The sequence below is a fragment of the Arachis stenosperma genome, chromosome 8 (assembly GCF_014773155.1).
Source record: "Arachis stenosperma cultivar V10309 chromosome 8, arast.V10309.gnm1.PFL2, whole genome shotgun sequence".
Lineage (NCBI taxonomy): Eukaryota > Viridiplantae > Streptophyta > Magnoliopsida > Fabales > Fabaceae > Arachis > Arachis stenosperma.
Window position 1 is genome coordinate 21,239,419 of NC_080384.1, and position 16,371 is coordinate 21,255,789.

The window sequence follows — 16,371 nt, forward strand, 5'->3', positions numbered from 1 at the left end:
GAGGAGATATAGATATAGAAATAGAAATAGAAAGAAAAGAATAAGGAGAAGAAGCAATAAGCCAATAATAGAGAAAAGAGAGAGAGAAGGACTACTTTATTTGGGTTTTCTTTTTCCTCTCTAAGCAAATTTGCTTTGTCTCATTTTTTATTTTCTTGTGCATCTGTAACTGTGATGTGTCTTTTTGTGGTCAAAAAGTAAAGGCAATGCCTATACATCATGACCAACATGATTGAGTCTTAATTTTCCATCACTAATACCGACGCTCTCTTCCTCTTTCAAACCCAAACCACTTGTTACTTAATTACTGCACCTTCACCTCACCTTACCAAGATAGCGAAAACTCAACTAAAGTCAATCGTTAATAATTGAAAATCGTTAGATAAAAATTTAGTTAAATTATTTAATCATTCTTAACTATCAACTTCACATGAAGTCCAATGCACATGAGTTTCCACTTATCAAAATAGAAATGTTAAAAAATACAACTACTTGCATATTTTTAAAAGTAAAATAGTTTTTTTTTTTGGTCGGTAAAGTAAAATAGTTTATATTCCAATTATTTTTTCAGAAAAACAAATGTTTGCACTAACTCATTCACATAGTGATTGGGTTTTGGCGACAATTCACCACACGTGTAGTCAGTCATGCATATAGTTCAAAGTTCACTCTTTCGAGTCAGTAGCAGTGTAATAACTAATACAGTCATGTTTGCTTTTCTTCTTTAATGTGGTAAAAAATTAAAGTTTGAGTTGTGGACCTGGGCTGCGACACATAGTCAAAAAGGTTAAATAGATGCCACCAATCGAATCATAATTTAGGATATATATCCACATATTCTTCTCCATTGGTCCCAATAAGTTCAAACTCTGCCAAACTTTCACAATGTAATGGTTAAACGTATAGTATTTGTATTCACTATTTCGCATGGTCATAGAGTAGTCACTCTGTTTAAGAACAGGCACGATATCTTAGGTAGTAGGAGAGGCAATAGTTCAAACATTCAATATCGTAATGCACATAAAAAATATTGCTTATTTATTTGAGCTATAAGTTTTCTCACATTGCTTATATGTATTCTGAATATGAGAAGGCTCACATGATTCCTTGTTCTCGGTTGGTCTATCTAATCCACAGCACAAAATCAGAGGAGGACCATGACCAATTGACCATAGACATAGATACAAATAAAATACAGGATTGAGAAGAAGTATTGAGCACTCACCCACAAAAAAGGCAAGTGCACGAGGGGTTGTTCCGCTTTCTTTTACTTAACTTCAAAAAGTAGTCAAAAGTCAAAGGAAAGTGAATCTAGTCAAAAACTCAAGAGTGCCTTGTCTGAAGCTTTTGGAATTTGTACCCTCCGCTTGGGTGTTATAGGTTTGGTTTGATTTGGTTTTGAATTAAAAACCAACCGAATCGATTTATTCGGTTTTTACAGGGTACTAACTAATTGGTTTATTATTTGTATAACAATTGAATCGAATCAATTTAAAATCAGTTTGATTCGGTCGGTTTTTTAATTTTTAAATCATAACTAATAGAAAATTAATCTCAATAAAATGATGTTCAAAATAATCAATAAACTGAAATAACATTACATTATATTCAAATTTAACATAATTTAAACTCATTCCAACAACTAAACATAAAACATTGTATTATTAAGCCATTTCTTTGGTTCGGTTCACTTCGAATCAATTTCTACCGAACCAACCGAAAATCGAACCGAACCAATCAATTTAATTAAAGAAAAACTAAAAAAACTAATTTTTTCGGTTTTTAATTTAGTTGTTGTAAATTTTGACTCAATTTTACGATAAATTTCGGTTCAGTTCGATGACTTACACCCCTATCCTCCACTTCTCTTCCCCCTGCCGATATGATGGACTTCTGTTCAACTATTACTCAAATATATAATTTATTACTAATTTTGCACGTATGGTTGGAATTAATGGATAACGAGATCTCTGCATGATTGAACTAATTATATAATTTAATTTTCATTTTCAAAATTATGAACAATTATTCAATTACTCAAATACTATAAACTCCATAGGAGGCATTAATTTTTGCATACAGACATATATATGACCATCATCTATCTACCTACAAAAATGTTGCCAAAAGCAGTATGTGAGTGATGAGAATTAATTCTACTAATCTCAGCAATTATTTGTTCAAGTGCAACTTCATCTTTTAGTATTGAAACATGAGACACACCATCAATCTTAATCACTTTGATGCTTTGGTTTTTATTGTCTTCTCCCACTAATGACTGAACGGCCAACAAGCTCACCATGTTCACCGTTCCATCACCATCCCCATACAAAATTTCTGGTCCTTCATCAAAATCACCATTCCTGTAAAACAAAATCTCCGGGGTACTGACCCCACTCCCTATAACACAAGTAATAGGAACTTGTTCCGGTGCTTTAAGGTTCTCTATTAACGGCAAAATGCGTGTTTTATAAGGATAAACCCCTTCCAGAAAACCAATATCTCTGAGAAAATCAGGCATGTCATGTGCTGAATAGCTTCTATTTTGAGTGATGAGCAACTTTTGATGATGACCATATACTTTGGGATTAGGCAAAAGCCATAAGTTACTCTCGGAGCTTCTCTGCTGAGGTCTAACTATCAATGGATCCACCAAGGGAACACCAAGAGTGTTGCCAGATGCAAAAGTGAGCATTTCGTCCATTGCACCACCCCATGGTGCAGAAAGTGCCACCAAGTGTTTGATGAATTTCCTGCTCCATGAAGGGTCGTTTCGGTTAAGGAGTTCCAAGGCGAATAGACCACCTAAGCTGTGGGACACAAGAATCACTTCCTTCCCACCGTTTGAAGCGCTTGCTTCTTCTATCAACTTCTTGAGATCTTCAAGGAACTTGGATCCCACTTCACATGGGTGCCCTTCACCTGCAAGACCATAACGAAAATCATAGGGTGCTCCGAACAGTGTTTCACCTTCAATGTAACCAAGCTTTTCTAATGAATTTACCAGGGATGCCATATATTCCGTCACATACCTGTAAAAAACTAAAGAGGTTAATGTTCAATGCTACATTTTTTTTTTTTTTGAAAAACAATGAGCTGAACATAATAAGATAGAGCATCAAAGAAAAAGTACTAGAGAGATAAAATAAATTAATTATTAATCATCTTCGACAATGTCATTAACAACCCAAAAGATCAAATATCAATCCACTCTTTATAACTCCTAATTGACCTGTTGACTATTTACGCAATACTTATTTCTTTCTAACCAAATACTCGAAATGATAACAATAAAACCAAACTCACCAACATTCTATTCATTCGACTGCGCAATTAACCTCTTGAACCACGTAACCTTATGTTCAATGCTACATAACCAAACTAAATCCCCAAAGTGGTTTTGAGATTCCACATTTAACAAACAGAGCCATGAACTGTCACTCTCTTGCAACATTACTGGACAATGGAAAATCAAGTTAGTTGCTTTTGGTGTTCAATTAATACAAAAATGAAGTCGTTTTGATAGTTGTATGCGCACACACTTTAATTAAGCGTTTTTATTTTGATTGAACGTCAAAAGCAAACAATATCACTTTACCATTGTTTAACATGATAAAGAAGTGTGAGTTCAGTTACCACCATGGTACCCAATGCTCCATTTTGGAATGACAATAGTGTAATTAAAACCTCAAAGATAAAATTAGTGTGCATGTGAGAGACCCATATGCGTAAAGAAGAATGAGCACTTACTTAAGACGAGGATTGAGATAAAGAAGGGAGGAGGTGGAACCAAAGTGAGGGACACGGGTGAGAACCCCAGGGGTATTAAAGTAATCATCTCGGTCTTGATTGTAGTGAAGCATCATGCGGTCAGCGAAGCATTTGGTGAAAGGAGAAAGAAGGACAGAGGAATCGAACCAGAGTCTGAACCAACCATTCTTTTTCTTGAAAAGAGGGTACCAGGAGTTGCAAACGAAGCTAGAGGGTTTGTAGTCTTGGGTCAACTTAGCTTCTAGTTGGTTCCCTCCGGCGCCAGGTATTAGGATCAACGGGTGAAGATTGGTGTTACCGTTAGCGGTGGGGGTTAGTGTTATTGCTCCACATGTGCACAGCAACGATAACATCGCAACTGCCACTGTAACTGTGGCATCATCACTTCCAATGTTTAGGACCTGCTGCTTCATCACATGAATGATCACCAATGGATATGTGGATACGAGTATAGTAGTAGTAGTAAGATATCTGAATTCTGAAGCATGTGACTTTTAACTAGATTAGGTGACACGTGTAATGTATGCTACGGTGGATATTACTTGGCTACGGCGATGCCCCGTTATTACTCAACAAATTCAACACTCACCTCAATTTAAAATTCTTATAAAATAAATATACGACATATATAATATATAAATTATAATAATAAAATAAATTATAATAATAATTTGATTTTTTTATATTAAAATATAAACTTAATTTTAATATATGTTTTAAAGTATTTAAAATATTTTTTATTTTAAAAATAATAATAATATTTTATTCAATAAAAAAATAAATACATTATTTAAAAGTCAAGATTAAAAAAATAGAAAAAAAAATCTCAACTAGTCATCACAAATAGATGAAATTGTAAGAAGAAAATAACATAGAAAAATAGATAAAGAAAAAATCTTAGAACATTATGCATAAAGCAAAATAGATAGCTCTTGATTCAACTTAAGCGATATTGCTAGCATTTTTTTTTTCCAAGTCTCCTGGACATATTCAAAGACTCGCGACACCTCTCATTCCAAATATTTCAAGCTATAATCAAAACCAGTCAAATTATTTGAGGACTTATTTTTTAAAGCCCAGTTTGTAACACCGAATCCCTCCACCAATCGGAGAACAAGGAATATCTATAATCTGGAATAAGGTAAGCCAAAAGATTTTTCTTCCACACTAGATTTACGTCTTTACAGAAAAATACTCAGTGTATGAGTGATTTTAGAAAAGTAGAACAGGAAGCTTACCATGGAGAATTTTTCACACATATGGCAAAATTTTGTGAGAGATTTTTAGCTTCCATAAATGACTCCAAATCTGTTGCATGAAGTTCGGACAAAATTCAATGGAAGTATGGTAAAATTGATAAACAATCCTGTATCGTGATACAACATCTATCATATGTTTTTGCTCTATTCATTACCCATTGAATTGTGTCTTCACCTTCTTCTGGGATTATAGAAAAGATTTGGAATAGTTTTTGGAAGAAAAAGATTTGAGATTAATACTTGGTTCCACTATTTATTTGACAAAAATAGATCTTTTACCTATAACAAATGGTAACTATCTGATAGTAGTACTGCATATGGTGAAACAGTGAAAGGGTAAGGAGGAGGAAGCAATGATTCACTAAAGATTCAGATATCACCAAAACTTACTTTTTAACTAATGTCTTTCTCTACAACTCGCCTCCCTTTAAGAATACTTTGCCAACCCCAAGAGGGGAAGAAGGTAAGATTTTCACTTATGCTGTAAGGATAGAATTAAATCTAAAGTATTTACCTTTAAATATTTTAGAAAGAAGAAAGTTAGGTTGAGTCATGATTTTCTAACACTGTTTACCCAAAAAAGTCAGGTTTTGAGCCGTGAGATCTTTAAAATTAAGCCCGCCTTTTTTTTTAGGCCTAGTCATTTTATTCCAACTATTTCACACCATTTGTCTTTCAGAACTTTGCTGCCCCCATAAGAATTGGGTTAGAATACTATAAATTCTATTTAGCAAGCTGTTTGAAAGTTTAAAACATGACAATGCGTATATTGGTATGACTTTACTAACTATTCGGAATAATATCTATTTAACAAGTACCTTTTTCATCCTTGTATCATTTTGAGAACCTTATCTTTGATTGAGTTGAAGGTGGCTTTCTTAAAGTAGTTGATAAGAAAAGATAAATCCAAATATTTATCTTGTACACCTATATGAGAAATATTTAACTGGACTACTAGAGAGGTTTTAATCAGTTCTAAAGTGTTATTACTAAAAAATAGGATCGAGTTATTAAGATTAACTCTTTACCCACTAAAACTTTCATAAGATTTTAATAATTTTTATAATAAAGGCACGACTATTTTTTAAAATTTTGCTGAATAGAATGAAATTATCAGCAAATAGCAAGTGATTAATTAATACATATTAAGAATAATATCAAGCTATGTTAATGCGTTGTTAATAAAAAATAGGTCAAAAATTAATATGATGTAATTTTTTTAATCTAAAAAATATAATTAATACAATTAAAATTTTAAAAATAATTTTAATATACGGCATCAATTTCAAAGAACTATGTTAGGAATTTAGTCTCTGTTTTTTACAAGACATTGTAACTTACAAAATCATAAGCAATTTTCTTTTTCTCTTAGTCAATATTCCAATTAAGATCCTTTTAAAAAATTAAGATTCATACTTGCAATCCTTCTTATTGTATGTATTCTTCGTAGGGCGAAATACTTGCCCTGGCGGTGTTAAAATATGGACTATAATTATATGTGTGATAAGGACCATCTTTACTAGCTTATTATCAATAATACCATATCAAAAGTATTAATGTTGAATTTGAAGCGTCTTATGATTATTTTTCTCTGGTACAAGTCTCTTATTATGATTTAGTTAATAATAGTGGGCATGTCTATTAACAACACTCGTGAGCCTTTTCAACATTTCATGGAAGGAGAAGTTTGGATATATCATTAGAAATTGACATGGATTGTTGATTTTTTCCCTATTCAAACAAGTATTGATGATTCTTAAAATCAGATAAGGTTTTTTCGTTTTTAAATATAAATCTTCATCCGTGTTAGACCACAAAAGTGACGTAATTTACATTTTATGCTCAATTTAATAAATGTTATATCAATATTGTCACAAAAATAAAAGATAAAAAAGGCAAATAATAATGTAATAATAATAACAACAACACAACTTGATCAACACAACTACACAAGGAACTATATGAATAGACAAAGGGATATATTAAGTAATCAATGACTTTTTTTTTAATAAACAATATAAATAATAAATTCTAAAATTGATCCAATTCAATTAAAATATACTATGCCACTAATTATAATTTCTATTTAAATTTTTGTGATTGCAGTGTCTTTAAAATGTGCATGAATTGCATTTATTAGCAAAATATTTAATTAAATAATAGTAAAAATTTATATACAATTGTCTTTACATAGAATTAATAGTTAAAAATTTTTAAAAGATAATTTATTCAAATATATCAAATTATCTAACGATTCTCAGTTATAAATTTTACACAAATATAAATGCACGTGAATTTTCACTTTAAGCAATTCTACACTACTCAGGGTGTGTTTGGCAAACACGTTGGGGAGGAGAGAAGCCCGTTTGAACTTCTTAAAAGTTTCACTTTAATGTTTGGCAATTTTTATCTTTGTGAACGCAGAATTGATTCTGCCTCTGAATCCACGTTTAGGAGAAGCTCAAATTTGTAGCTTCTGCGTTTCACGTTTCACGTTTCATGTTTAGGAGAAGTTAAAATATTTCTTTTTTACCAATCCTACCCTTCATTTTCTTCTATAAGAATGATACTAGTAACTATTATCTTCACAGTCATTCTTTGTAGTTCTTCCTACTTCTTCATAATTTTTTAGTTCCATTTTTTTTCATCAAAATCGTTCAGATTTATTTCAATCACTAATAAATTGAAATTTTTTTATTTTTATTTGATTTTATTCATATGAATTTTATTTACGTTTTATGGTATTTTTTTTATTCATATGATATATGTTGTTGGTTTTATGGAATTTTTATTATTTCTTATCTGTATAATTTTTTTCTATTCTTTGATGTACTCTATTTTTTGTTTTGTATTAATTTTTTTATTTTTTATTCTGAATTTGTAAAATTTGTAATTGTAATTGTAATTATTATATACTACGTTTATTATCAAAATTTTGAATAATATAAATTATGATCCTATAAAAAAAGGACAAAATAAATAAAAAATTAATTATAAGTAACAATAGAGTCATAAATAATAAAATTTATAGTCTAAAATAATACTAAATTAAAGAGTATTAACGATACTAAAAAAAATTATAGAATATTTTCTTTTTGTGTGACATTATAAAATTTATAGTACTCTCTTTTTTATTTTTATTTTTTATTGTATTTATTTTATTTATATGATAAATATTTTTTATATTATTTTTTATAGTATTCTGATTTTGCAGGTGTTACGGTGGGTAACCGGAGATTAATAGACTGGACCGTATTTGGCCGGCCCAATCGTCTGCGGATGGTAGTCTCCGAGCAGGTTTGCATGCTGGAACCTCCTTCCGACTTGTGTACGTGAGGGAATGGGGGGTGGTACCTGCAAAGACACTCCGATGCTTAAGTTAGCAAGGGTGTGAGCAAGTTTTGAATGTATTTGGCTTAGAGATACCTGAAGAGTGTCAGTGTATTTATAGTGGTGAGCCAATAACCACCGCTGAAGTAGTGCCACCCTTTTAGGGTGATAACCGTCCCTTTATCTTAGGGAGGTTAAGATATGGCTCCCGGAAGTGGTTAGAGAGATTCTAGGGGCGGTTACTCATTTGAATGAGTGCTTATCCGCCAACCAACCCTCGTGCCCGACTTCTTTAGAACAAGTCGTAGTCAAGACCGACTTCTTAGTACGAAGGTCGGTGCTCAGCAAGGCTCAATCCTCTGGACTAGGCCTTTCGTTTGGACCTGGGCCTTCATTATTGGGTCAGGGTATGAACAGTGCCCCTACTTGAGCCCAAGATCCTTTTAAGGCTTGGGTTCGAGTATTTTACTCGGGTTCGTAGCCGACTTTCGTGGGTTTTTAAACCGACGTGATTTTCGCGACTTTTTGTTTCTGACAGTTACATCTATTCAAGCGTCGTGTCCATTAAGGGTGTGCCTAGGGATTAATGGCTTTGGTAACGGTGCACTCTTTATTAATGACTGCCCGTTTTTACCATTGTGCCCCTAGAGTGTTTATAAATACTTTTCCCTCTCTTTCATTATCTTCTTTCTGCGATTTTTCTAATTCTTTCCTCGTTCGTTCTTCATTCGTTCGTGCTGCATTCTTGTGTTTCGGAGATTTCTGCTTCTTCCAACCTTCATTTTCAGAGAGAGGTTAGTTTCTTTTTCTCTTTCATATCTTTCGTATGCCTTTACTTTGTAGATAAGTAGGTTTGTAGACTTTTGCTTGGTTCCTTTTTCTCCCCTCTAGAGACCTTTGTTTTTTATTTTTTCTTTTCTTTTTTTTCCTTTGTATGTTTCCTCATCTTCTTTAGGGAAAGAAAATGGCCTCCGTAGATTGGGTTGATGTTACTGTCCTAGGGGAGGAGCCGTTGGTTGATGTTGAATTTATTACTCATCTTCGCACTCACCACCGGCTCTGTACCTCGGATGAGGATGAGCCTAAGTATGAATTGCTTATCCCAAGTTCAGAGGACCGAGTTTGCCATGGGAGGGCCAACGAAACAGCCCCTCATTTCTTCTTTATGTATGAGTGCATGATCACCCGTCTGGGCGTTTTTCTACCTTTTTCAGATTTTGAGATGTCTGTTTTGCAGCACTGTCGGGTTGCCCCTACCCAGCTTCACCCCAACTCTTGGGGTTTTTTGAAAATTTATCAATTTATTAGCCATGCTTTGGAGTTCCCGACCTCTCTAAAAATCTTTTTCCATCTTTTCCATATGACCAAGCCCTTCAGTGGGCTAAATAATAAACAACAATGGGTTTCCTTCCGAGCCATACAAGGTCGGAGAATTTTTACCCTTTTTGACGAATCCTTCCACGACTTTAAAAATTACTTTTTCAAAGTGCAAGCTGTAGAGGGTCACCACCCCTTTTTCCTGGACGATGATTCTTCTCCTCGCTTCCCTTTATACTGGCTGGAGGCCTCTCCTTGTGAGAAATATGGTCTGGATGACCTGGACGAAGTAGAGGCCGCCATTGTGGGGTTCCTCCGAGAAGTGTGGGGGAGGGCCCCATATTTGGACACTAAAAAATTTCTCCAAGGGTCTCCGACCTTTATCCAAGCACAGCTAGGTAGCTTTTATTTGTTTGTTAGATTCCTGACTTGTTAACTGATCTTTCCGACTTGTTTAATTCCTTAGCTATTGTTTTCTTTTTCAGAAATGGTGAAGACAAATGCTCAGGAATCTTACCAGAGGGTCCAGGAGGCCAAAGCCAAGTCTCGCGCCAGGACTGGTGGTGCCAGGGTTATCTCTCCTCCTCCTCCTCCTCGGAACGTTGGGACTCTTTCCAAGCCCATTGTGATTTCTTCTTCAGCTCCCTCTCAGCCGCCCCCCGTCGTCCGACCCTCCCCTGATCCAAAGAAGCGCAAGACCTTAGAGTCTGGCTCTTCTGGTGAGGTTAAGGCGGATGCTCTTGCGTTCGTCCGAAAGAATATCTATCCCCATGCTCGTATAAGCATGGATGATATGTCTGTTCGGAGCCACCTTACCACCATGATTGAGGAGAGTCTCAAGGCGGCGGGGGTCTGCGGCAAACTCTTGGATATTTTTGAGAAGGCTCCTCTCAGCTCTTTAGGGATGACCTCGAGGGTCGAGGAGCTGGAAGGAAGGCTTCGTTCATACCAAGAGCATGAGGGGAAATTGAAGAAGGAAGTCGCCAAGCTGAAGGAGGAGAGAGATGTCCTCCGAGAGAAAGGGAAGGTTTTGCAAGCCCAATGCAACATGGAGATGGATTTGAGGAAAACAGCGCAGGCCAGCTATCAAAGTTTATTCAATGATCTTGTGTCTGTGAAGAATGATCTGCTGAATTCTCGGAAGGCATACGATGAGTTGGAGGACTCTATTGCTGATGGCGCCGAGGAGTCTTGGAGGATCTTCCTGGAGCAAGTCAGAGTTATTGCTCCCGACTTGGATCTTTCTCCTTTACATCCTGACAAAGTTGTTATTGATGGGGCCATAGTTGATCCTCCTGTCCCTGTGATCGTTTCTGAATCAGAGTTGAAGACTCGAGGGCAGAGGATCATTGAGTCTCCTCCTCATGGAAAGGATGCTCCGAGTTCTTCAGCAGTTCCTCCTATTTCCTCTTCATCTCCCATGGATGCCTCTGGTGGCGTTCCTCCTGACTCCGGTGGTGGTGATCCGTCTCTTCTTCCTAAAAAATGATTTGTGGGCTATTTAGGGGCCCGGCCTGTGGGTCCCCCATTTTTAAACTCTTTTATTTATTTTTGCCTAGTGGTGTTTGTTGAACAATTTCCTTTTGGCCCTTCGAGGCCGTAAACAAAATATTAAAAAATACCCTTTTTAATAAGGGTTTTTAAATTAACAAAATAAATACCCTTTTTTGGATAAGGGTTTAAGTTACCTTATGCGTGTATGCTTTTTTTTTTTTGATTTTTCGAAGTCCCCTTGATCTTTTTCTGAAAACCTTTCCCTTTGGCTTGTTTGTTTTTCTGAGCCTTTTGTTTAAGGACTTTAGGACAGCCTTTAAACTTTTTCCTAGGTTTTTCAATCTCTTTTTTGTTATTCCTTATACTCAACTTTGCTTTAGTGAGTTCTTATGACTTAGGTTATTTTTGCGATGCGTTTTTCTTCTGCTCGGTTCTTCACTCCGATTTACGGGTCGAAGTATTTCCGAGCTTTTCTACTCGGGTTTTCATTTCGACTTATAAGTCGGATTGTTCCCGAGTTTTTTTACGATCAACTCATATAACCTCTTTACACCGACTTGTACCTCGTCATTTTATCTGACGACCATATAGATCGGTTCATGGGATTTTCACGTTTTGTCGAGTTTAAGTCGGCGCGTTTCGTAGAAAGACTTAGAAAAATATAAAGGAGTTTATAAGAGATATTGTGAATGAAAAAGATCTTTTATTGATTGGGGAAGTACCTTCTTACTACTAAGGATTTTTAATTGCCTATTTTCCCTTAGCCTCTACTATGATGCCTCGTTAAAAACCCCTCTCCAGAAAAAAACCCTTTGATTTTGGGAAAAAATCATGAAGTTGGGAAAAGAGTACATCAGGGAGTAGAGTTCGCTTTTAACTGTAGTACCTTTTCAGATTACAAGCATGCCACGACCTTGGGAACTCAGTGCCGTTCAGGTCGGTTATTTTGTAATAACCTTTTCCTAAAACTCTATTGACTTTGTATGGTCCCTTCCAATTAGCAGCAAGTTTTCCTTCTCCTGATTTGTTGACTCCAATGTCGTTTCTGATTAAGACCAAGTCGTTCAGAGCAAATGTTCTTCGAATGACTTTTTTGTTGTACCTTGTAGTCATCCTTTGTTTCAACACTGCTTCTCTTATCTGGGCATCTTCTCGTACTTCGGGGAGCAAGTCGAGCTCCTCTTTGTGCCCCTGTATGTTCCCGATCTCGTCATGGAGAATTACCCTTGGGCTTTGTTCATTGATTTTTATTGATATCATTGCCTCTACACCATAGACTAGTCGGAAGGGTGTTTCTCCAGTGGCGGATTGGGGTGTTGTCCTGTAGGCCCATAGCACATGGGGGAGCTCTTCAGCCCAAGCTCCTTTTGCTTCTTGTAATCTTTTCTTTAGCCCTGCCAGTATGACTTTGTTGGCTGCCTCGGCTTTCCCATTGGCTTGCGGGTGCTTTACCGAGGTGAACTGGTGTTTGATTCTCATACTGGCTACTAAGCTTCTAAAGGTAGAGTCGGTGAATTGGGTTCCATAATCTGTAGTGATGGAATGAGGTATCCCATATCTTGTGATGATATTTTTGTAGAGGAACTTCCAACTTCTTTGAGCGGTGATGGTGGCCAATGGTTCTGCTTCTATCCACTTTGTGAAGTAATCTATTCCCACGATCAGATATTTGACTTGTCCTGGCACTTGGGGAAAAGGACCTAACAAATCCATTCACCATTTTACAAAGGGCCATGGAGAAGTGATACTGATGAGCTCTTCTGGTGGAGCCACGTGGAAATTTGCATGCATCTGACATGGTTGACACTTTTTCACAAATTCTGTGGCATCTTTCTGTAAGGACGGCCAGTAGAATCCAGCTCGGATTACTTTCCTGGCTAGTGACCTAGCTCCGAGATGGTTTCCGCAGATCCCACTATGTATTTCCTCTAATACCTCGGCGGTTCTTGAGGTCGGTACGCACTTTAATAGTGGTGTTGATATCCCCCTTCTGTAGAGAATATTTCTCACCAAGGTGTAGTGTTGTCCTTCCCTTCGGATCTTTTTAGCCTCTTTCTCTTCTTTAGGGAGGATGTCGAATTTCATGTATTCGACCAAGGGGTTCATCCATCCGAGGTTTAAACCGACTACCTCAAGTACTTCTTGTTTGTCTTCTATTTTTACCACTGAGGGTTCCTGGAGGGTTTCTTGGATCAGGCTTCTGTTGTTTCCTCCTGGCTTGGTACTTGCTAACTTGGATAGGGCGTCCGCTCTGCTGTTTAGATCCTGAGTTATGTGTTTAACCTCGGTTTCTGCAAAGCGTCCAAGGTGCTCCAGAGTTTTCTCCAAGTACCTCTTCATATTTGGGTCCTTTGCCTGATACTCTCCGCTTATTTGGGAGGTCACCACTTGTGAGTCGCTGTATATCATCACCTTTGTAGCTCCGACTTCTTCTGCCAGCTTCAATCCAGCAATCAAGGCTTCATACTCTGCCTGATTATTTTAAGCTGGGAATTCAAATTTTAGGGAAACCTCTATCTGGGTTCCTCTTTTATCTACCAATATTATGCCTGCACCGCTTCCTGTTTTGTTGGAGGATCCATCTACATAGAGTTCCCATGTAGTTGGTTTTTCCTCCTGATCTCCTGCGTATTCTGCAACGAAGTCGGCAAGGCATTGAGCTTTGATCGCCGTCCGAGTTTCATATCTTAAGTCGAACTCGGAGAGCTCTATTGCCCATTGAACCATTCTCCCTGCAACATCCGTCTTTTGGAGGATTTGCTTCATGGGTTGGTTTGTACGGACTCTTATTGTGTGAGCCTGAAAGTAAGGTCGTAGCCTTCGTGAGGCTATTACTAAGGAGTAGGCAAACTTCTCTAGTTTGTGGTATCTTAGCTCGGGGCCTTGTAGAACTTTATTGATGAAATAAACTGGATGTTGTCCGACCTCGTCTTCTCTTATTAGGGCTGATGAGACAGCCCTGTCTGCTACGGATAAGTACAGGACGAGGTCTTTTTCAGATACTGGTCGGGTCAGAATAGGAGGTTGGCTTAAAACTTTTTGAACTTCTGGAACGCCTCCTCGCATTCAGGAGTCCATTCGAACTGGCATCCCTTTCTTAATAAGGAGAATAGTGGAAGAGATTTCAGTGCCGATCTTGCCAAAAATCTGGAGAGGGCTGCAAGTCGGCCATTCAGCTGCTGGACTTCTCTCAAACAAGTCGGACTTTTCATTTCTAGGATGGCTCTACACTTATCGGGATTGGCTTCGATCCCTCTTTGTGTTAGCATAAACCCTAGAAATTTCCCTGCCTCCACCGCGAAGGCGCACTTTGCGGGATTTAGTCTCATCCCGTGCAGCCTTATGGTGTCAAAGACTTGTGAGAGGTCTGACAAGAGGTCGACTTCCTTCTTGGTCTTTACCAGCATATCGTCGACGTATACTTCAATTAGACTCCCCAGGTGAGGGGAAAACACTTTATTCATCAACCTTTGATATGTGGCTCCTGCATTCTTCAATCCGAATGGCATGACCACGTAGCAGAAATTAGCTCTGGGTGTGATGAATGATGTTTTCTCCTGGTCTGGCTCGTACATTGGGATTTGATTATATCCCGAGTAGGCGTCCATAAATGATAAGTATTGATACCCCGAGCTGGAGTCCACTAGGGTGTCAATACTTGGCAGTGGATAAGGGTCCTTGGGACATGCCTTATTTAAGTCGGTATAGTCGACACACATTCTCCATTTGCCATTCTGTTTTTTGACTAGCACTACATTGGCTAGCCATGTTGGGTACTTGACTTCTCTGATGAAGCCAGCTTCCAGGAGCGCCTGCACTTGTTCTTCTACTCTTAGGGCTCATTCTGGGCCGAGCTTGCGTCTTCTTTGTTGTACAGGTCGGGATCCCGGATAAACCGAGAGCTTGTGGGACATGAGCTCGGGGTCTATCCCAGGCACGTCAGAGGCCTTCCAGGTGAAGAGGTCAGAGTTATCTCTTAGGAGCTTAGTTAATTCCTGTTTTAGGGTCTCCCCTAGGTTGGCTCCTATGTGAGTATTTTTTCCTTCCTCTTTGTCGACCTGTATCTCCTCGGTTTTTCTTCCCGGTTGTGGTCGCAGCTCTTCTCTGGCCCTTGCACCACCGAGCTCTATTGTGTGAACTTCTCTGCCCTTCCCTCTCTGATTTAGGCTTTCATTGTAGCATTTCCTCGCCAATTTTTGGTCTCCCCTTACCGTAGCTATTCCCGCCGAGGTCGGGAATTTCATGCAGAGGTGGGGAGTGGATACCACTGCTCCGAGTCGATTAAGGGTAGCTCTGCCGATTAAAGCATTATATGCTGACCCGACATCAATGACTATGAAGTCTATACTCAGAGTCTTAGATTTTTCCCCTTTTCCAAAAGTGGTGTGGAGGGGCAAAAATCCCAGTGGTTTTATTGGCGTATCCCCTAATCCGTATAGGGTGTCGGGGTAGGCTCTTAATTCTTTCTCATCCAACCCTAGCTTGTCAAAAGCGGGCTTAAAAAGGATGTCTGCCGAGCTTCCTTGGTCTACTAGGGTTCTGTGGAGATGGGCATTGGCTAGGATCATAGTTATTACTACTGGATCATCGTGTCCAGGAATTATTCTTTGCCCATCTTCTTTAGTGAATGAGATGGTGGGGAGATTGGATGACTCTCCTCCGACTTGATAGACTCTCTTGAGGTGCCTTTTGCGAGAGGATTTTGTGAGTCCCCCTCCCGCGAACCCTCCTGAGATCATATGGATATGTCTCTCAGGAGTCGACGGTGGTGGGTCTCTTCTGTCAATATCATCTCGCTTCCTCTTCCCATGACCGTCCGACCTTTCTATGAGATATCTGTCAAGTCGACCTTCTCTAGCCAACTTTTCTATCACATTTTTGAGGTCGTAACAATCGTTCGTGGAGTGACCATATATTTTATGGTACTCACAGTAGTCGCTGCGGCTTCCCCCTTTTTTATTTTTGATGGGTCTGGGGGGTGGCAGCCTTTCAGTGTTGCAAATTTCTCTGTATACATCAACTATTGACACTTTTAGAGGAGTGTAAGAGTGGTACTTCCTTGGTCTGTCGAGACCGAGTTCTTCCTTCTTCTTGGGCTCCCTCTCCCTTTCTTTTATTGAGGGAGGGTGCCCAGGTCGCCAGCTTAGGTCTCTTAGCTTGGCATTTTTCTCCATGTTGATGTACTTTTCAGCTCTTTCCT

General features: G+C 38.0%; 1 protein-coding gene across 1 annotated transcript; it reads right to left on the reverse strand.

Annotated features, from left to right (window-relative positions):
• Positions 1 to 2,022: 2,022 nt before the first annotated feature.
• LOC130943903 (lecithin-cholesterol acyltransferase-like 1) lies at positions 2,023 to 4,220 on the reverse strand. Its single transcript, XM_057871989.1, has 2 exons — positions 3,751 to 4,220; positions 2,023 to 3,032 (listed from the first exon to the last, which is right to left on the reverse strand). Exons 1-2 carry the CDS (start codon positions 4,182 to 4,184, stop codon positions 2,102 to 2,104), a joined length of 1,365 nt encoding a protein of 454 aa, XP_057727972.1. The 5' UTR covers positions 4,185 to 4,220; the 3' UTR covers positions 2,023 to 2,101.
• Positions 4,221 to 16,371: the final 12,151 nt, after the last annotated feature.

Bases quoted from the DNA above. Each gene is read 5' to 3' on its own strand.
- LOC130943903 (XM_057871989.1), bottom strand. From the start codon at position 4,184: ATGAAGCAGCAGGTCCTAAACATTGGAAGTGATGATGCCACAGTTACA. The intron at 3,033-3,750 runs GTAAGTGCTCAT...AGTTTTTTACAG, and splicing joins TATCTCAATCCTCGTCTTAA to GTATGTGACGGAATATATGG.